Source organism: Python bivittatus, unplaced genomic scaffold, assembly GCF_059951505.1.
Source record: "Python bivittatus isolate LINGU-HERP-01145 unplaced genomic scaffold, Pbiv_v1 ctg000480_np1212, whole genome shotgun sequence".
NCBI classification, from domain to species: Eukaryota; Metazoa; Chordata; class Lepidosauria; order Squamata; family Pythonidae; genus Python; species Python bivittatus.
The window spans coordinates 23,591,024-23,612,344 of NW_028277075.1; the positions used below are offsets into that span (position 1 = coordinate 23,591,024).

A 21,321-nucleotide genomic window follows, 5' to 3' on the forward strand; every position below is an offset into this window, starting at 1 on the left:
AATGTGGCATCACAGAACAGCTTCTGTTCTTTGCTATCTTAAGATTACATTAAGAAAGGAAGGGCTTACTTTAACTGCAAGTCAGTTACTAAGTTTTCACAGCTCCAATAGTTTGAAAAAAAAAATAATCCCTGTCAGTTGTGGATTCTCAAGGTATGAGGAACAAGGACAGTGTTCTTGTCAGTAGGGAGTAGTGCCAAGGACCCAAGAGCTGCATCTCAGTTGTTATGCAGCTGCTATTATGAGACAGAAATGGTAAAATCAAGGTGAGTTTTGCTATTGTTCTCAGGGGCATCTATACTGTCCTCATGCATTGTGAGGACATACTTTCTTATTGTTTAATCTCTACGCTTGTAATATAAAACTACTGTTTTCTGGCTAGATAGCTTTTGCATTTTATTTTGTTTCATTTATTTATTTATCCTGCAATCTTATCTGCAGTTCAGAAATATTCAAAAACCAAATCCATGGAAATGTTTTAGAGATTGAGATAAAAATGATATCACTGCAGGATGCACAATAATTGAAAATGGTAGACAGCCTTTAACGTTTCCTTGTTACACAGTTTACATGAAATGGAACATTGTTTTATAAGAAGCTTGTCCAACCTGGCACCTTCCAAATGTATTGGAGTACAAATCCCATTACCCTAGTCAGTACAGGCAATGGGCATGTAGCTTGAGACCCTGTATGTCCTTTAACACATACAGAGCTTTGGGTAGGAGGATCTTACTGTAGACCCATCAATAGGGCCAGCCGGTCCCGCTCTCTCTTTACAGCTGTTGAACCACGTGGCCGACTCGACCCGGTCGCCCAAGGTTAGCGCACGCGCTGTGTCAGTGGCGAGAGTCGCCGCTGCGGCGTTGGAACGAGCTTTCAGCACCGCGGAGCTGCGGACAGCGCCTTCCACCCGCCCTAGCTGCAACCACCAAAGACGCCGCAAGAGCTGAAAGGGTGAAAAGGGCCATGGAGGGCGCGGCTGGCTCCCCGGCGCTGGTCCAAGCGACTGCCGGCCAGAGGGCAGAGGCGAAGCTCCCAGAGAAAGGGTCCTGCTCCTCCAGGTATGGTTCGAGTACTAGGTGTGGGCTTCACCTGCTAGGCGGTCAAGGAGGTGGTGGGTTTGCACCCTCCATTCCCCTGGCCCCTCGTCTCCCTGGGGTCCGGCTTTCCTTTCCAAGGCTTCTCTGGCGCTTCCTTGCCATCCACTCCTTCCCTGCATCGCTGTCAATAGCATCCCCCAAGCGAGGCACTCTTTTTCCAGACAATGGAGGCATCTCCCCTGGGCGATGGAAGATGGTGGAGGGGGGGAAGGGAATCTGTTTTTTAACCAGAAATCCAAGTATCCAACTGGTACAGCTTCCCTGCTGTGGGAACACACAGACACTCCACCTCACCAAATCATCCTTCCTTGAAAAGTTGCTGTTGCAAAATGCAGAGTAGGCGAGGAAAAGCAATAAAGAATGCACTGCCTTCTGCGCAGCTGGTCCAAAAGGCCATTGAGAAGGTCCTGAGACTGAGTACAGCTGATCCATGGATGTGAGATCTCTTTCTTTTGCTCCATTCTGTGGGTGCAGAAGAACAGGCAGCTTCAAGAGGCTTTATCCAAAATGCATCCCACGTCCCTTGGGGAAGCAATATGCAAACAAGCCTCCAGCTAATGCCTAAATGTGTTTTCTTGTACTATCAAATGAGCCCCTTTGCTCATCTATCACCAGAGTGATGCTGCCTTCTTATCCTCAATTAACATGATGACACACACATCCTTGAGATAACTGTCGCTTGTGTCAGAGAACACTTCCTCCTACAGTCCATCAAACAAACAAAACAATGAGGTGAAGCTCTCTGCTTTGGCACCACAAACAAAGAGACAAGACAAATATTTTTGCACAAATACTCATGCTTGCTAAATATTTAAAAGGTGGGGCCAAGGCAGTACTGGGCAGGTTGTTCTTTTCTCCTCTTTCTTTTTCCTCTTCCTTCTTTTAATGAAACTAGTTCAGTGTCCTTAATGCTGGCAGAAGAGGGATAAGTGCTGATATATAACAAGCAATAAACGTTGCCACCTGGAAAAATTACATTTTTAAAAATATGACTTTTTTCCTTTAGGAGAAAAACCAGATATTGTCAGAAGAAGGTATCTTAACAATAGTTCTAAGTGAAGAAAACAGTATGTGGGGTTTGAAATCTTTTCCTGTTCAGTTACCTCCATACAGTACTCTGTTGCTAGCAGTGGAAGATTGCTATTTTCATAACCAATGAGCATGAGTCCTAATAGTTGGGACAATGTGAATGTCAGTCTTCCCAGTCTGACACCTTCAAAGTATGTTGGGACAATTCCCAGCTAGTTTGGGTGGGGTTAATCTTGGTACAGAATTCTCAGCTGATTAATCATGTTATAACTAGGCATAATGGAGTCCCCAAAAGATCCTCAAAGCCACTTTCCATTCTAGGTGTTTGCAAATGATTTGGACTGATGTGAAGCAGAAGCCACACAATTAGTAAGGGTTGCGGGTTTCTTACGATTGTCTAAATCATTTGTTGGCCAAAGAAATGGGTAGTCTGCTTTATTGTCTTTGCTCTTACCACTCCCAAACTTGACATTGCATTTTATTTTTGCCTGTATATAATCTAATGTTTAGAGTTTGGTGAAAGGCAGTTTGGTGTAGTGATTAAGGCATCAGGTTATAAATCAGAAGACCATGAGTTCTAGTCCCACCATAGGCACAAAGCCAGCTGGGTGAGCTTGGGCCAGTCACCCTCTCTCAGCCCTAGGAAGAAAGCAATAACAAGCCACTTTTAAAAATCTTGCCAAGAAATCTGCAGGGATTCGTCCAGGCAGTCTAGATAGATCGATCGATAGGTAGACAGATAGACAGATATGAATTACTTTGGTAATTACTTTGAATAATTCCTTCCTCCATATATTTATTTATTATTAAATTTGTATGCTGCCCATCTCCCTCCAGCAGGTGACCCTGGGCAGCTCACAGTTAAAATCAAAACCCCCATCAACAATTAAAAACACCCCATAAATAATTAAAATGAATTAATCCATTAAAAAGATTAATCAAGTATGAAAAACAAAACCTATATGTGTCTGTGTGTGTGTGTGTCTGTCTGTCTGTGTGTAATATGTTCAATGAAAATAGTTATTAGATTAATACTTATTAGAAATCACACCAGGGCAAATATGAACAATCCACAGGTCATGGGCCCCATGGAACCCCACAGACCTTTTTGTCAGTCCTTGAAATCCTCCAAGATCACCTTACAAAATTTCAGTAGCAAACTTAAGAATGTGGAACAATTTTCTACTCTTTTTTTTTAAAGGAATAGAATAAGTGTGTTAAGTGTCCAACAAGTTTTCTCCTATCAATTTAACTTAGCCCTGCCCCTTCCAAGTTCATTTAGTGATACCATTGCATCATCACCATGTGTATTCTGGCCTGAAGCATTGAAAATGCTTAAGAAGCACTTCCTAAACACTTCCACAATGTAGTTATGTCTCTATCCTAACCTGCTGTGCATTCCTACAGCATAATAATTATTGAACTAGCTTCAAATATTGCTATTGTTGGCTCAGTCTCCACCTTACTCCTTTAATTTTTGCATGCTTAATCACAACTTGACTCTTATTTAGGAAAGGTGGACAAAATTTGTCTTGCTTGCTAATATTTATCCACATACCAGCACTTAGACACTAACAGGTTTTTGTGAAATGAATTATTTTTCACTCAAAGAAGAATTTTATTATGAGTTAGATCTTATTATGCCTTTGGCTGCTTCCAAATGTCATAGCTTGGGATAATTTGGCCAAATTGATTGGTCTTGGGAGCATTTTAAGTTGTGGCAGATACTTATCTATGCCTTGTGCAAATCTATAAATCTATGCCCCAGATATTCCTCAACTATAATTGATTTGGTTTGAATGGAATTGCCATGTGAAGTTTCAGGTCCAACTTTCATCCAAATCTAATGAAAAATTGATGTGCTTATTCTTATAGCTTTAAATATCACCCAAGAACGAAAACTGAGAACTATGACTGTACTATACTGAAAGTCAAAGCAACTCCACAAAAGGATGTATAGAGGTAGGGGGCCATATTGTTAGCATAATTTCTGTTGCAGAACAGTTTTCTCCTTGGACTTTATGCTTAAAATATAGCCCCATTGTATCAGTGTTTCACTGGAAGAAATTATTCTTGTCTCACCCTCTCTTTTTCAGGTGTTGCATTTATTCCATACCAGAAATCTGTCATTTGTTTCTCTATGTTTATATAAATTCCATTAAAGAGTCCCATTTAGAAAATTCTGCCATGAATCCCTTACTCCAAGGGAGAGGGAAATCATTACATCTTGGCCAATAATGCAAAGCAGTGTATCAGTGGGGCCTTTTTTAACTGAGGAAATAATTAGCAAAATATGATGAGGAATCTCATTCCAGAGAGAAACCAGTTGGGAGATGACATATTAAAATGTTGCTGTCTGTTTTAGGGATTATGATATAACAAAAGGGTTTTTTAAAAAAAATTTTGCCCAGCTGTTGTGATTATAAAATTGTTGTCATTGTTTTAATTGTAACAAGTCTGACAGGCCAGAATACATCGTTGTTTTTTTTTTTTTTAATGGAACTGCCAGGGATTGAATAATTCATAATCAGTTTCTAAAATGCCATGTCTGAAAAAAGTGATTGGGGTGCAAATTTACAAATGACTGGATATACTTAATTAAGATATTTACCAGACTGGCATCAAACTTAGTTTGAATATTGAAACAATCCTCCTAGTAGTGAATGTCTGACTCAGTCGATTATCTTGATAATCTGGATGTCAGTCCCATTATGAACTTCTGGCCAATTAGATGAGAAAGAGGAGGAGAGACTATATTATGAGAGATCCATTTCTACCATTTAAGAAAGAGCTAAAGGATGCTGCTTTGCCCAGGGAAACATGCTTTAAGAAGTTCCACAGATGTTGATTTTAAAACATCTATACATGACACTAGAGGAGATTTGGAATGATGTGCTATTTATGTTCAGCTTTATTTCCCCCTGTTAATAAAGATGGTTGTCATGGTAGGAGCCCCAAACAGGAATAAGCTGAATGGAAATCTAGTCCAGACAAGATAGAGATACTCATTGGGAGAGGGCTAACATTCCTGTAAAATACTGCTTTCTCGTTACATATTGCATTCTCTTTGAAGGGTCGTGCACCCAATTTGAGGATGCTTATGGATACAGCACTGCTACTTGTACATAAAAAAGAAACAATTAAAGTTCCTTTAATTGACAGGTTGAAGCAACAGCTACAACTGTTCTTAGTACAATGTGAATTACCATGGCATATGTGTGAACAACATCTAGGTTTGACTACTAAAGCATGTTTGATCTGTCTTTAGATACTATTCAAAAATTTCAATTAATTCATACTATGACAGCCTGTAGGCTTGAATCAATGGGAATATTTAGGGGAGTATATTGAAATATTAGCTTTGCTTCCCATTTGGCTTCAGGCATTCTTGCTCTAATGTATTATCTTTTGAATGAGCTATTAAAATCTGCAGAGGAAATTCTGCACTGACTTTTTTCTGAAGTCAGAGGACTGATGGAAATGAGGAGAAAAGCTCAACAGGATTCCCATGATAAGTTATTCCACCCTGGGGGACTGTATTTTATATTTCATTAGATTTTGAACTCTTTCAATATTGTATGTATTGTATGAATGGGTATGGTCATTGTGGAGTCCTTGGGGTTCTCTGAACTTGGTTCTTTTCTTGCAAATATTTCATTACCCAGCTAGGTAACATCTTCAGTACTAACATGGGCTGGGGTTTGCTCTCTATTTATGTGCTGTGGCCTGCTCAGAGAACCCCAAGGACTCCACAGTTCAACCCTGAGCTACACATATTCACCTCTATTGGTATGGTCATTGTATTATGGCGAAGCAACCTTTAGTACTACAACTGGCTCTTGGCATATCCTGAACTTGAACTGGGGTAAAAGAACAAACTGCAGATGATTTCCATAGCAGCTCTGCAATTCCAGTTGTTTATGCTTTATGCACTGTCCTCCATCCACTACTATCTCCTCTTTCCTTGTTTTGCTTCTCAGATGATTTCTGGTTTCTGGTATAGACAGACAGTTCTTTTGCTTATGAAAATTATAGGGGAGACAAATCAGGAAAAGCACTCATGCCGCTGCGTTGCCAAATTCCAGCTGTTGTCTCCCACTTTTTCTTCTGTGTTGTCTGCTTCGCTGACTCTCTTCTTTGTTTCTTGGCTGCAACCAGCTGGGCAAGACAAATGAAGCTCTGAGACCAACATTTGAAAGCTGCTGCTGTTACTATGCTGAAATGGGGGAGCATTTCAGCTCACTCTACAGCAACAACATTATTATTGCAGGTCTATAATAAGAGGAGACCTCACTGTCCATTCAGATCTTTCTTTTGCTGCTCTTTATAATAGATCATTACCCATGAATTAATGGATTAACTTAAATGTGACAATCTGAGAGGGTAATGAAGGCAATTGTTTCCTTTAGTTAAATGGAACTTGCATATGATCTGTTGTTAAAAAGTAATCCTGAAATGACACCCAAAGGAAGGAATATATAGATTGCCTTTGACAAATAGTCCTAATGGCATTATTATTTTATGAGTTGGAGAGAGAAAGTTTATTCTTTTAGCGTGCAGTTTAAAAAATGGGTTTGATGTTTTTCTTAAGGCATGAGAACATTGTTGGCCAACCATTTGCTCTCAACATGTAGCCTCAAAGATAAGCCATATACAGTGTCAATCCTTTCTGGCATTTTTCCCTGTCTCACTAATTGGACTGCCCCTATCACTCACACACCTTTGGCTAAAAAAGAGAAGCATGAAGTTGGATGCAATCTGAGACCATTATTAAGAATCTAAAGAATATTTTTTTAATCTATGCATCTTTATATCAATATATCTTATGACATTATACACAAAATAGCATCTTAGCCATTGGGTGCAGTTCATGAGAAGAACAGATAGGATGTGATATCAACCAGCAGATGAAAGATGGGATGATAGCGTTCATACTTATCTACAAGGGTTGAATAAGAAGTAATGCCTTTACCTCCATAATTCTAATTTAAATAGGGATACAGTATCTTAATAAATGAAACAGGAAAGTAATCCTTGAAATGAGCTCTGTTGTAACTTGTATTTACTTCTCCACACAATACCATTTGCTACACACTTCTGCCAGCAATGAAAAACTGCTTAAAACCATCAGGAAATAACTTCACACTTTGTCTCTTCAACCAAGTCCTGACAGTTCTTTCTGTCTCTACATTTGAGTCAAACAGATGCCATGAAGGTATTCCTTCAATTTAGGGAAAAGGTAAAGTTGCATGGCACCAAGTCTGGAATGAATGGTGGATGTGGTAAGATGGTGAGATCCAACTCTGCAATTACCTTTTAGATGGCTTGTGAGATATGAGGCCCAGTGCTGTCATGTTGCAGCAAAATTCCATTCTTATGTTTGCAAACTCTGCTTAATCAATATTTCAAAGTTTAGTGTGTTGAAATGTAGCCTTCAGAGTTGATAGTGGTTCCAGGTTCAAGGAAATCCATGGGAATAACATCATCTGCATCCCAAAAAACCTGTAACCTTCAGTTTTCCTGCCAAAGGCTTTGATTTTTTTTTTTCCTGCAGGTGAAGCTTTGTGATGGTATTTCATGGATTGATGCTTTGTTTCTGGATTATAATGATGAGCCCATGTTTCATCAGCTGTCAATATGCTGTGAGCAAATCCCTCACTTTCAGTCTAGTAGCATGACAACAATTGCTGGCAAATTTCAACTCCTGAAGCTTTCATCTCTGCCATCAGCATGTGAGGAACCCATTTTGCACATTCCTTCCAATATTTAGAAATATCAGTAATGTGACCCACATGTTCCTGTGAAATGCAATTGGCAGCAATTTCCCTTTGAATAATACACCTATTGCTCTTAATCAGTTCATCAACCTTTCTCATGTGAAATGTATTGGTTATTGTCACAGGTTATCCACTTCATTCTTGATCCCACAAATTAGTTCTTCCAGTCTGCCATCTTTGCATTTTTTGTAAAGCAATGCACAGTACTCACATCAGCACAGTCATCACCATAATCAACCTGAATCAACCTGATGAACATATACTATAGATTTCTGTTTCACAAGCAATAGCAACACAAACTTTTCTCATAGCAATTTTCCAATAGCCAAGGGAAGTGAAAGAACAGATGCTAACCAGAGCTTCTAGCACCTCAGTGTTGCCATCTGTTGGCAACTTACAATATTGGAGGTATTACTTTTCATTCAACCCTCATAGTTTATCTTTCTTCAGAAAACAGTTCATTTTAATTAACGATCATTTAATTAAAGATCATCATTGTTGAATACTTTCCTTCTAGGAGCTTAAAGTGATTAACTATCAGGAATACTGGTTAAAGTAATTGTGTGTTCACTTCCTCTTCCAGTATAAATAAATTACAGAAGAACTGAAATAGATGTTTTTGGTATGGCTACTTGAAAAATCTATAAGCTGGGCTCATTTGACTCATCTGTTTTTCTGGATTCAGAAACCTAGTTTTTGAAGCATTGAGAGCATAGGTTTGTGAATGATAACATTTGCTAATTATTTTGATTTTCTTTCAAGATGAGAGGTCCCTCCAGGTATGAGGAGTCACAACAAAGTTGGCTTAGGCAGGAGGATGGGACTTGCCTCTTCATAACCCCATCTCTTCTCTTCCACTGTGGAAGCTACAGTATTATTGCGTTGCCTGTTCCACCACTGCTGCTGAATCTCTCATCCTTGCCATTACCTCCTCTTCGTCCAGAAAGTATTTCCCACACATGTATCTCCAGAACTTACTGCATCAGTCAAACTATGGAGGCTGCAGCTGTGTGTCATTTCAAGGTGGAAATATGCATAAGTGTGATTTCTATGTATTTAGGTATATACATGCTCTTTGCTCAAAATATAAGTTGTCTTGGGATAAAGATAGTATAAAGATCAGGGGAAGTAAGATTTTTCCATGTAGCAATTGGCTAGCATGACCTGATGGGAAGAATAGAGTCAAAGGAGATCCGCTAGCAAGACTGCAATCTCATTCTTCAGTCATTTCATCTGAGGAGCAAAGGATATGGTGTGGAGCCCTGCTGCCTGCAAAATACAAGTGTAAAAAATGTATTGGTGGAACACGTCTTGATGGTATGATGCTAATTGTGGAAGATCCAAGTCTATTCATCCAATGTTTAAGTAGGTCATGACAACTTTTATTTTTACTTGAGGGATAATACGAAGTGTTATATATCGTGTATTATATAATATGAAAAGTAGATAGAAAAAGAAAGGAAAAAAGCAAATTGAACATTCTTCTTCTTGCAGAGAAAAAGCCAACCCAGAGATTTGTCAAGTCTGTCTTAATGTACCAGACATCAGGAAGGCTGAGTCAAGCCCCAGTGGAATTTCCTGGGAAAGGAGATGCCCAGTCCATCACTGTCTGCTCAGTGCTTCTCCCAGCACAATGAGGTGCCATCAGCCCACTTCCAGTCACATGCTTGCACCCATCTCCACTCGGTCCAATGGCCAAGTGCCATCTGGATCTCAGGACTCCTTCCAGCCTCACCTATATTATCATTGCAACCACCAAGAAACCACCAGAAGCAGCTATGCCTTGCCCCCTCTGCCAGGACATGGGGAACGAGCTACTCTGTGCTCCCATCACTCCAGTGGGGATTCATTATCAACTCCCCGACATGAGATTACTGAGAGTAGATGGAAGCAATGGCCACATGACCAGCAGCACTTACGGCCAGTGCAACACCATGTTATAACAGTCAGGTAAGAACCACACGCTCTGACAGTTCAGAATGTCTCTATAGGGTGATGGGCCTTGTGGAAGGCTATCTGTTCTGCCTTATGCAGGATACTTTGCTATATGAAAGCATCTTCTCTTTGAAGGTCTGTCTGGTAGAAGTCTGCGTAAAAAAATAAGAGTCTACGAAGGGAAAGGAAGGTGAGGCTTCCCATCCATGGGTAGCATTGGACAGTAGATTGAGCAGCAGGAACTTATATCACCTGCTCACAGCCCTCCCACCATGGTGGGCTGTACTTCATTTCTAATAAAATCATAGTAGGAATGTCTACATGTGTATCTTTACACATACATTTCATGCAATTTATTTCCTCTTTGATTTTTTGGGGAGGAAGGGATGGTGCATTTCTCTCTAAAACGGCCATTCCATATCTATCTTAATTTTATATGCTCTTCATAAGTAGCTTAATTATAGAGCATGTACTTTACATGCAGAGTGCAGTAGCAGTTGAATTTTTTGAGACTTTGGATGCTGGTGCCAGTTCGAATCGCTGAAATACTGAGTCAGATAAACAGTCTGAGTAAATTTAGTGAAGATGTTCCAATTTCCTTCAGAAGTTAGGATTGGGTGGGTCTCCTTAGCCAAACTGAATTCAGTGGCAAAGCTTGAATTTGACACTACAAAAGATATGAAAAGACCCTCAGGATACAAGACGGTTTATAGACTGGCCTTATTCTCATTTAATAACCTTCCCCTTCATTAATTTCTCATTGGACCTTACATAATGACAACAGACATTTTATTTTTATCCAAAGGCAACATTAGTAGTTGAAGTTTAATGATCCCCTTCCTGGCATCAGGCCAGTCTAAAGGTTGCTTGTTGTGTTATTTCTAAGCATTAGTGCACCCCTGGGAACTAAGTCTACCTCTGAACCTCCATGTATCATAAATCGATACATCTGTCTTCTCCAAGTGGGTTTTGCAGTTTTATTTCTTGTGTGTGTTTCACTCTAGAGAAAGTCCTGTACATTTTAGCTTAAAGATCATACTTTTATGAAGTTTTAGAGGCAGAAACAAATTCTGGAATATTCATTTTAATCTTTAGGATGCTGTATGCAATATGTGGCTAATATAGACTTTTCTCCTGGTTGTGCAAGCAATCCATTTCTATTTTAGAATAAATTGGATGGGGAGATTGGGAAAAGAAGTTATTTCTCTTGACAAAATTCTAACGGAAAACTTCCTAATTTCAATGTAATTTTCAACATTCTCAATTTTGCATCCTGCAGACTGGTATTTTTTAAAATAGGTACAAATCTCAAGCTGGAAAGTTGATATTTATCTTTTTATCTTTTAAAATATTTCTACATCATCAGTAATACTGAGCATAATTTCTTTAACATTAAGGAAAATGGTAACTCCAATTTTTCACCAGTTTCATGGCTCTTCCTTAGCATGTTCTGCTATGTTCGCATAATCTTCCTTCCATTCATCCTCCCGCTCCACATAAGCCTTCCTATTTCAAGCAGTATGCACAACTTTGAAGGACATTGTCCGTAAAGGCATGGTTTGTGTTCTGCCCATAGTCTACCTTCCCCAAGCTGGTGCCTTAGAGAAGTGCTGGACTGTAATTCCCACCATATCCAGCCAGCATATCCCCCTACTGGTGAAGAATGATAGGAGTTGCAGGGCACCAGGTTGGGAAAAGCTGCCCTATGCTTTCAATAGAAATGTTTCTGATTATATTTCAGAAGCAACGTTTCATCACTTGATTCAGAAATTAATCAACTGATTCAAATCAAATCTGATATCTAAAATGGTGTCTATGCTTTAATGTGTATCATGTTTCACTTCCACTCTAACATAAAAAGTCATGTCAATATTATGGCAATAGTATAGCTTGCAAATTCTTTGAACTTTCTCTTCACACCTGGTTTTCAGTAGAGTACAGGTCTTGGCAGCACAGACTTCTTAATCTGGATGATCTTTGTACTTTTCTTGATCTATAAGGAAGTAAGAGCTGGGTACAGGGAGGCAAGATATTATGAATGAGTGCCATGACCCATTCCCCGTATCCCTCTTCTGAGGTGCAATAACCAGAGTTGATATTTTGCGTTCTTTCTGGTTCCCACCAGAGGCACGTTGCTGTCTATGGCCTGTTTTGGGGGTGACTGCAAGTCAGTGGCAAGTATCAAATGTCCATTTGAGAAATCTTAAAAGGCATTGCCTTAGGGAGAGGTGGTATCCCAGCAATCTTGACCTCTTGAAAGTATAGAACAGAAAACGATGCTTGAAAAGATCCTTAACACTAACTCCAAATCTACAGCAAGATTCAAGACCACAGAAATTGTATCTCTAAGAACAACAAAGATCTGGAAGTAAGAGTTTATCTCCAAACAAAGTCTTGATGGAGTTTAAAAATCTAAATAAACTCTTTAACTAAGACAGAGAGGGAGACAGAGATACAATATAATTCACCATAAATATCATGATGGGTATTACTTATAAATTGTCTTTATTTAGTATGAGTTTGTATTGAATTTAACACAAAGAAGGACTTTTCCCTTAAATTAGCCTTCCCCACCTTGGCACTCACCAGATATGTTGGACTAAAATCTTCACCTTAAACCACTAGAAAGTATCAGTTTGAGAAATGCTGCTGATTTAAGACACTCAGCTGCTGATCAAATGAATAAATTTCACTCCTGATCAGAGTAAACCACAAAAGTAAAGATGCTGCCCATTAGGGCTTATTGACTGGTGCTACATCATGGAATTTTGATTTTGTACTTTTCCTGCTCAGAAGAGTAAATGGTCACATCAATAAAGAACTATGCTTGGCATGAAATTAATAAGCCAATGAATATCTTTTTCCCTACAGACAGGACAAAGTGTTCAGGATGCCAAAGAGGTAGGTTAAAATCAATTATTTCCTGCCCTTCTATTATATCACAATTTTTCTTTCCTCAATCCAGCTATTTAGAATGGGCCAACATACTGTTGGATCATTCCAGACAGGCAAAGACATGCAGTCACATTAGGGCTTATAGGTCTCATTAAGAGCTTCCCATTTGTTTGGATCCTGCCTCCATTCCACTTAGTGGTGGATGTACTTTGCTTTCCTAAAACTGTATTAATCCAAATAGTAATCCTCAGACCATGGTTTGGGCTTGGTCAGCTACTTCTCTTTGGATGTGTGTTACAGGACTTATAAATAAAGTAAAACTCTGCATTTTTACAGAGAAGCAATCTGTTCAATGGAGCATAACTCCTCAGACATCAGTTTAAGAACGACTTCACATAGTTACCCCAAATACGTCCCGATGTTGCATATGGCATTGATTTCAGGGTGGGTTGCTTGCATGCATAGTGTTTTGTCTGTTGGCACTGTTCTCTTCCACACCGTAGCTCAGTGTTTCTCAACCTCAGCAACTTTAAGTTATGTGGACTTCAATTCCCAGAATTCCCCAGCCAGCATGCTGGCTGGGGAATTCTGGGTATTGAAGTCCACACATCTTAAAGTTGTTGAGGTTGAGAAACACTATCATAGCTTGACCTCCTTTCTCCATTATTCATGCACCACAATAATAAAAATAAGCATCCTTGGAATCATTTATGGCTCCCTCAGGGTTTGGAAGTGGGAGAGAGGTCATGTAGCCACCTTGCATTGGCTGAGCTACATGTTTTTTCACTTTATCTAAAGCACACAAGGAGACTGCAAAAAATCAGCCTCAATTTTTTTTTTTTAAATAGAAACTACCCATAAGAAGGCATGCAAATTTGAAGTATGCCTTCACAATATATCTGGTCATTCATCATAATTTAATCATTGCTTTTCCATATTTATTCAGTTTGGAGTTGGCTCTATTAATGATTCAAATTCTTTGTTTAAAGGGTCAAGATTCAGTGCATGTATGTCATTGACATCTTTAGTCCACTTTATCCCTTGCTAGCTGACCTTGGTTGGTTTTGTTTTTCTTTTAGCCCTGTGGTAATCTACCATTTTTTCCCAGAGTTTTGTACATTTTCTTATATTCAGGCTTGAGTTATACTAAATTTGTCAAAATACAACTTCTTATGCTTCAGACTTTCCCAGCTATGTAGCTAACAGTCCCAGTCTTTGGCCTGTGGGCTGGAAAGTTTGGAAGCTGCAGCCCCAGCAAAACTGCTCAATGCCAGAAGTGGGAAAATTGTTATGCTATGACTGATGAATACTGAGGCTAACTGGAGAATTTCTGCCCCAAAAGATAGTTCTCTCTTATAGAAACAGGGATCGCATCCTGTTGAATATACTACAAGAGTGTCTGCAGAGTCTGGTCAAAAAGATCAAGATGGCAGCTGTGGTAGTGTGTCTGAAGCTCCACCTATTTTTCATGTCTGTCACAACTCACATAAAAAACAGGTGGAGTTTTGATTGTACCATCACAGCTGCCATGTTAACTTTTTGTTACCACATCCTGCAGATACCCCTGATATACTGGACTGAACATTTTGATTCCCTGTATGAAATGAGCCATGTTTTGACTTCTGCATGCTTCAGCTTCCAAATGATGACAGTGTTTATTTATCACAGTAAGGCATCCACTACTAACAGTGTAATGTGAGATCGAAGGCACCAACAATCTACAGTACTTATATTTCAGGAAAAAAGAAAAACAAATCTCAACCGATCTTACTTCAGAATATAGGTGTGTGGAATGTTGGAATGTTCTCCAATAATGTAAACAAAAACAAAAAAATTCCTCATACATACATAGAACTTCAATACATTTGGAAGTGGTACGTCGATGCCAATCTCCATTACTGTCCATCTGAGCTTTCTGAAGACATCTGGTTGACTATTGTGTGGGAAGGCGCTGAACTAGATGGCTCCTGGCCTGATCTAGTAGGGATCTTCTCATGTTCTGGGTTTATGTAGTGGGATAGGAGAGTCCAGCAATTTTGATCAGATGGGGGAAAAACCCACTTATCTGTGAAATCCTTAAAACAAAATAAGGGTGTCCCCCAAATCTGGTAAAAGATTGCATCAAAGGAAGGAAACATGCAGATTGGGGTTATATTCTCACAACATTTTTTGCTTTGACTAGACATCCATTTAATTTTGTATGATAATTTGGTGCAACCTTCCTTGATCAATTGTCCCCCATTGTGCTACACTATAGCTCCCATCCTATGGGAATTATAGTAATTGTAGTTCAGTATAGATAACAGATACTTGCTTGGGAAGGCAAATATGGGAAATAGCACCATTTACTCTCTTTGCAGACAAGTCATCAGACTGACATCATTAGATTATTTTTAAAACCCCACCTATTTGTTTTGTCTGTTTACTTTTCTATCCTGTGACAGATAATAAAATAAAATCAAATGGAATAGAAAAAGAAAGAAAAAGTAGTTGCTTGATTTTCTCTTGCTTCTTTTTAGTTTATCCCAAGTGATTGCTGAGTGGCCAATTGCTGTCTTAGTATTCTGTTCGGTGACTGTGTTGGTCTGTACTTTGGTGGGCCTGTTAGTAGGAAACGTGCCAGATTTTTCTGAGCCCTTGTCGGTAAGTTCATACTGATTACATGACTTGGAGTTTATTTGTGAATTCAAAGAGCCATGCCAATTTGATGCCTCCCAGGCTACAACTGAACTACATTTCTCACTTTCACAGGGCTGAGAGATGGTGGGAATTTTAGTCTTTGGGAGGACCTCAGTTTGAGGGTGATTATTTTAAAGCTCTGCTGTTTTCTCCCACCCAGTAGCACGATGAAGTAAATCTCAGGATGACATTGCATTTCACCATGTTATCCCAGAAACTTGATTTTAATGATTTCTAAACGCTTTAAGGTTCCTTAAGGAAAAATGTTAAGGGAAGGGCCATATAGTTCAGTGCTTTGTAAACAGAAGGTGCTAAACTCAATTGCCGGATAGAACTGAAAGAATGTTTGAAAGCCTTTGGTGAGACTAATTAATACTGAACTAGATTCACAATGCTCACTTCTTAGGTTCTTGTGTATTGTTAGCTACCTGGTGCATTTCTTTTTTCCCTCTTCCTACAAGGTACCAATGATAATGCTTGAAAAAACTGGATACAACCTAAAAGTATTGTTAAATTCTGCCCTTTTAGATGGTTAGAAATCATTAAATTATATGCCCTTTATACATTCTGGGATAAATTATCAGCTTTTCTAGTATGTGAATGAGTCCATTATATATTTAGTATACAGGACTCTTAAAGATTCCTAGCAGGGCGGCATCAACACAAAAGGTGGTCAAAACAGGCAAGATGGAAGTTGGACAGCGCAGTTTAAGTCCCGCCCATATGTACCCACATAGAATTGGGCCAGGCTTGGATCCTGCCACCACGACTGCCACGTTGCCTGTTTTGACCTGCAATCCCTGCAGATGCCACGGTTCTTGCCTAAGACCCATTTGAATGAATGAGAGTTACATGGTCCGAAATGAAAGAACTGAAGGTTATTCAAAACCTTTGATGATAACAAGAACGTCTAAAGACCCACTGAAAATCTTGATTAGAATGGAACAGATGTATTCTAGTTTTTCCATCCTCATGACCTTGGGATCATAAGGCTGCATGTGTTTTAAAAAAACAAGACTGATTTGAACATGTACCAAAATACCTGTTGTAGCTGATAAAAAATCATGCTTTTTTAAAGTATATTCTTAATATTTTTTTAAATCTTCCTTTCTTTGTTATAAATAGGGTTTTGAACCACGAGACACAGAGATTGGCAGAAAACTCACAGTTTGGAAGAATATGAAAAGCCAGACAGGCTATAAAAAGATGCTTTCTCTTTCTCCCTTCAATGACAACAGGTTGCTATTATTATTGCTATTCTGGTGACAATAACATAATGACATGCATCATAATAGTGAGAAAAAGTTCTTCCCTCCTACCCCTTTTCTATTAATTATTTTTTGCATCCTGCTCCAAAAGTCCTAAGGCAGTGTTGTCCAAACTTGGCCACTTTAAGATGAGTGGACTTCAACTCCCAGAATTCCCCAGCCAGCCATGCTAGCTGGGGAATTCTGGGAGTTGAAGTCCACTCATCTTAAAGTGGCCAAGTTTGGACAACACTGTCCTAAGCCTATTGCCTGAGAATTCTGTGGCTATTAAATGAATGCAGACCTTATTTTGGTGAATAGACTTTTGGAGTTTGGAAGGACATGCACGGCATTCCTTGAGAGCCAGGTGCAAAATAGATATTGTTGTTGATGATGATGATGACTGCAGGAAGCACAGATTAAGGATCACAGATTTTTTAATGTAAGTGTATGTGGTTGCTACTAGTAGGCACCACTGAGCCCTTGAATAGTTTCTCTCTGTCAAATGGAACTTGTGATTTAATTGGCTAGAATTGCTGGCCAATAGCTGGATGCCATCTTTCAAACTTACTGAATATATCTGCATTTGAGAATGTGCATGAGTGTGAAAACTTGTTCTTGGGAGATTGTTGAATCCTGAAAGAGAGAAAAATGACTGTGGTGAGCATGGCTCCAATGTGCCAGAAGTGTGGGAGGAAAGGACATTCTTAATGAGAGAGAGAATGGTGCATTCAAAGTATTTTGAAGGTCAGGCCCCACTTTTGCTGGGCGTTCATTTACTAATTTTAGTTATATTCATTTGCCTTTCTGTCAAACAGGTATTTTATGACTGTCCACATCCATCGTGACAACCGGTATATGAATGGGCATCCCTATGGTAGCCAGTTTTTGATGGTGCCCACTCACAAAACTATTGTTCTTGTTTGCAAAATAGATGCTCAAATATCAGAAAATCCAAAGGCTGTCAAATATTTACTATCACATTATTACATAATAATGCAGATAACACTCAGCTATCAAAAATGGAATATAAAATCCTAACACACTACATAATTACTCTAATTACATTTTTTATCATAGCACCATCAGTATAAATCAATACATGATACTTTGGTACTCCAGATGTAGCTCTATATCAGTTTTTATTTTAGTTAAGGCATGGAAGACAACAAACATTAACCAAGAATTGAACATGCAGGAGAAAAGGCTTAATATTTCTTTTTTCAATTAGATCAGAATCAAAATATCCACTATTAATGGAGTACAATGTTGAGGAGAAAGGGAAGCTTTTCTCCCCACGTAAAGGATCTCGCTGCATGGTAGAAATAATTTTCATTTTCATCGTGCTGGAAGCTACTTCTACCCATCCAGTGTAATCTGAGAGAGGATAGTTGACACCCACACAGACCCTGCAATTAATTAATTGAAATAAAAATAAGATATGTAATGGCATTCTGTGTAATTGAACAGTTTAGCCCTCACATTCCAAGCCAGGGAGATCATATGGAATAAGAACAGGAAAGCTGTATCTTCCATCTCCGTGTAATGAAATTATGTCAGTTAGCTGAGCTGGTGGAGAAAGATGCTCAGTTCCGGAGCTTCATAAAGATAGCCTTATTTCTTTTGTTAGCTTTGGAGATCTGGGCATCAACAAAGGGCACAGTTCTTTACAAGGAGAACGAGAAGCAAGAATAAGGAGGATGGTGGAGCCAGACTACAAAAAAGATGGCTTCTTCTGTAGTCCTCCAGGTAAGGTTAATTTTAAATGAGATTTCAGAATACAAAACAGCAACAATGGTTACATTTTACTTAATAAAAGAATTTTAGCAGGGAAAGATGTCATTTAGGCCACTGAACTACCCTCCTACTCTATACAGGAATTCCTGTGAAGGAAAGCTCAACACCTCCCTCAGGAACCAGTTCCACTGTTGAACTGCTCCTCTTTGTTAGTTTTCCCCCCTAATATTTAACTGTAACCTGCCTTTTTGAAATGAAACCCAATTATTCTGCATTCTGGAGTGATAGGAAATAGGAAATAAGGAGAATGGTAAAGTCAGTCTGTCAAAAGAGTATCTTTTTTTGTGATTCCCCCCAAGTAAGTTTTATTGTAGATTGGGCCTCCAGACTATGAAAAGGCAAGAATGGAGGACATTTATTTAATACCAGGTGCTTTCAAAGAGTGTTATGTACCCATCCAACAGCATTTATCTTATATGAAAGCATTTAAATATAGATCTAGAACCAAACAAATGTTACTGTTTCCTAATTTACAAGCAAAGGAACTAAGGGAGAATTTGCGTGCATATAGAAGAAGAATCAATATCAGAAGATTTTGTCTCTTCCTTAATTTAAAAAAAAATATTAAAAAGTTGATAGAAATCTTTTCTTCAACTGCACTGCACATTTGAAGGCCCCAAGCAAGGTGCTTTGAGAGGCCTTCCACAAAACTCCTCCACTGCCAGTTCCTCCAGCTGAGTTGCCTGATGTCTCCTGTCCCACTCACTTGCCCATTAGCTACCTCCCACATCTTACTTTGCCTTCCCTGGATTTGCATAAATTTTGCCTAGCAGACATTATCTCTACTTTCTCTGCTGCCACCATTAAAAGCAATAATTCCTGGAGATACAAACAGCAGCTAAAAGTTTGGGTGCTTAAAGGCAAGGAAGTATTAGAATCATAATGGGCTGGGCATTGTGCATTGTTTGCACATCCCAAAAGGTAACATTTGAATGGTTCAGCAACAAACCATTGATGTTTCCAGGCCCAGTAGTCTGTCATTATTTCTTGTCTTTGGGGTCTTCTTGGACAGTAGACCCTGAATCCAGCATTTCTCAAACTAGACATAAGTGTGTGTGATCCTGTTTAAAACCAGGAACATTATTTCAATATCAACCCACTTCAGCAACAAACAGAAATGACTGCACACACACACACACACACCAGGTTCTAGATCATATTTCATCAATGATGCATAACATTTTTCATGCTGATGACACATTAGGTTGTATACAGTATGTGCGTGCTGGACTATTCTAACTAAAACCATTACTTAAAAATTTTAAAAACCTAACATATTTAAATGAGGCAATTTCATAACGTTTCCATAACTTGATAGCAGTCCCACCACCACTATCTACTAATAATTCACTCAGGTCCTCAGTAGCTAAAGTAGGGCTACTGGAGGAAAAAAAGGGAAAGCATCAGCCTGTTTAAGAGGGCCTCACTTTTTTTAGCAGAAAGAAAACTCTAAGGAACCACAACAATAAAAATCCCATCAAAATAGCTCTGTTATGAGTGAACACATGCAGTGAGCACAAAACTCTCTGCATGATTCTATGTGGATATGGTAGGAAATGGAATAATGTATCCCAGATGCCAGATTGGCTGGCATGCAAATTTCCACTTGTACTTTAACATTTCCAAATGTTTCTCATTTTAACTTGCTCGGATTGCTAACACTACTGTTCTCAAAACATTCTATGGCAATTCCAACAGGACCTCATTCCAGAGGCTTCCTTTAGATCTGGGTATAGAGTACATAACCCACTTCTTACTAATGTCAATGTACATAAGTTTTAGGTGCACTTCTCTCATATGCATTCAATCCTAAGTATGTCTGTATAGAAATAAATCCTACCAAGATCAAGGCGATTTACTTATAATTAAAGGTGTACAGGAATACAATTGCCTTGGTATTGTTACTGTGATCAATAGAAATAGAAATATAGAAATAGAAATATAGAAATAATAGAAATAAAATATAGCAGCTATATAGGAAAAGGAAAAGGAATGCAAAGAAACATGCAGTTGGACACATACTACAGTAGAAAGATAATTTCATTTAAATGTGTCACTTTGTATTTCTTTGTCCATTATCTACAATTCTCTAGATTTTCTGGTAGCTAGATCAAAAATTAAAATCTAATTAAGAACACAGGTAACAAATAAGATCAGTAAAGGCAGGAACACTGGCTATACTTTATATTTAGAATATGAAGCAGCTCTAAGTTATTATCTTCTAAGAACAAATATACATTCATAAAGCTACATTAAAACAAGTTATATTTTTTAGACAGTTCTTCTTTTCAAAACTATTATCTCTACTGATGAGGTCCAACAGTTCTGACCACTGTTCAACTTTGGAAGAACTATGGGGGATAATAATAATAATAAAAACTTGTATGCTGCCCGACTCTCAAGGGAGGTAAAGCTTACTTCAGAACAATTTGTTTCTTCTTCAATTAATTCTTCACAAAAGGGAAGTTATGCAAGGGCAATCAAAGCATTATTACTATTACTACCATTAATTCCTTCTTATGCAGTGTTATGCTTATTCCAAGCAGTTTGTCAGGTCTCTTTATTATTACATGTATTTTGTTTTCCTCTTAGGGAAGAATTATTCTCAGCTGGTTTTCATGTCTACAACTGCTGGGAGCTTATGGAACTTGCAAGCAATACAATCAATGTGTCAGATGGAGCAGAACAAGGTTTGTAGTGCTTTGGGGCATAGACACATTTCCCTAGAGCAGTGTTTCTCAATCTTGGTGATTTTAATACCTGTGGTCTTCAACTCCCAGAATTCCCCAGCCAGCCCCCACCCCCAGAATTCCCTCGCTGGCTAGGGAATTCCGGGAGTTGAAGTCCACAGGCCTTAAAGTT

The 21,321-nt window shown here is 38.8% G+C and overlaps 2 protein-coding genes across 4 annotated transcripts in view; one reads left to right on the top strand and one right to left on the bottom strand.

The window, feature by feature from the left end:
• The window catches only part of CCDC9B (coiled-coil domain containing 9B), a 125,713-nt gene that overhangs the window by 89,939 nt on the left and 14,453 nt on the right, over positions 1-21,321 (bottom strand). The window lies entirely within an intron of this gene.
• Positions 1-21,321, top strand: part of DISP2 (dispatched RND transporter family member 2) — a 41,958-nt gene that overhangs the window by 14,559 nt on the left and 6,078 nt on the right. The window contains 8 exon segments of the mRNA XM_088145060.1: positions 726-937; positions 939-1,079; positions 9,401-9,856; positions 12,713-12,742; positions 15,256-15,379; positions 16,541-16,653; positions 18,293-18,411; positions 21,052-21,149. Coding sequence (XP_088001186.1) covers positions 726-937; positions 939-1,079; positions 9,401-9,856; positions 12,713-12,742; positions 15,256-15,379; positions 16,541-16,653; positions 18,293-18,411; positions 21,052-21,149 — 1,293 coding nt within the window.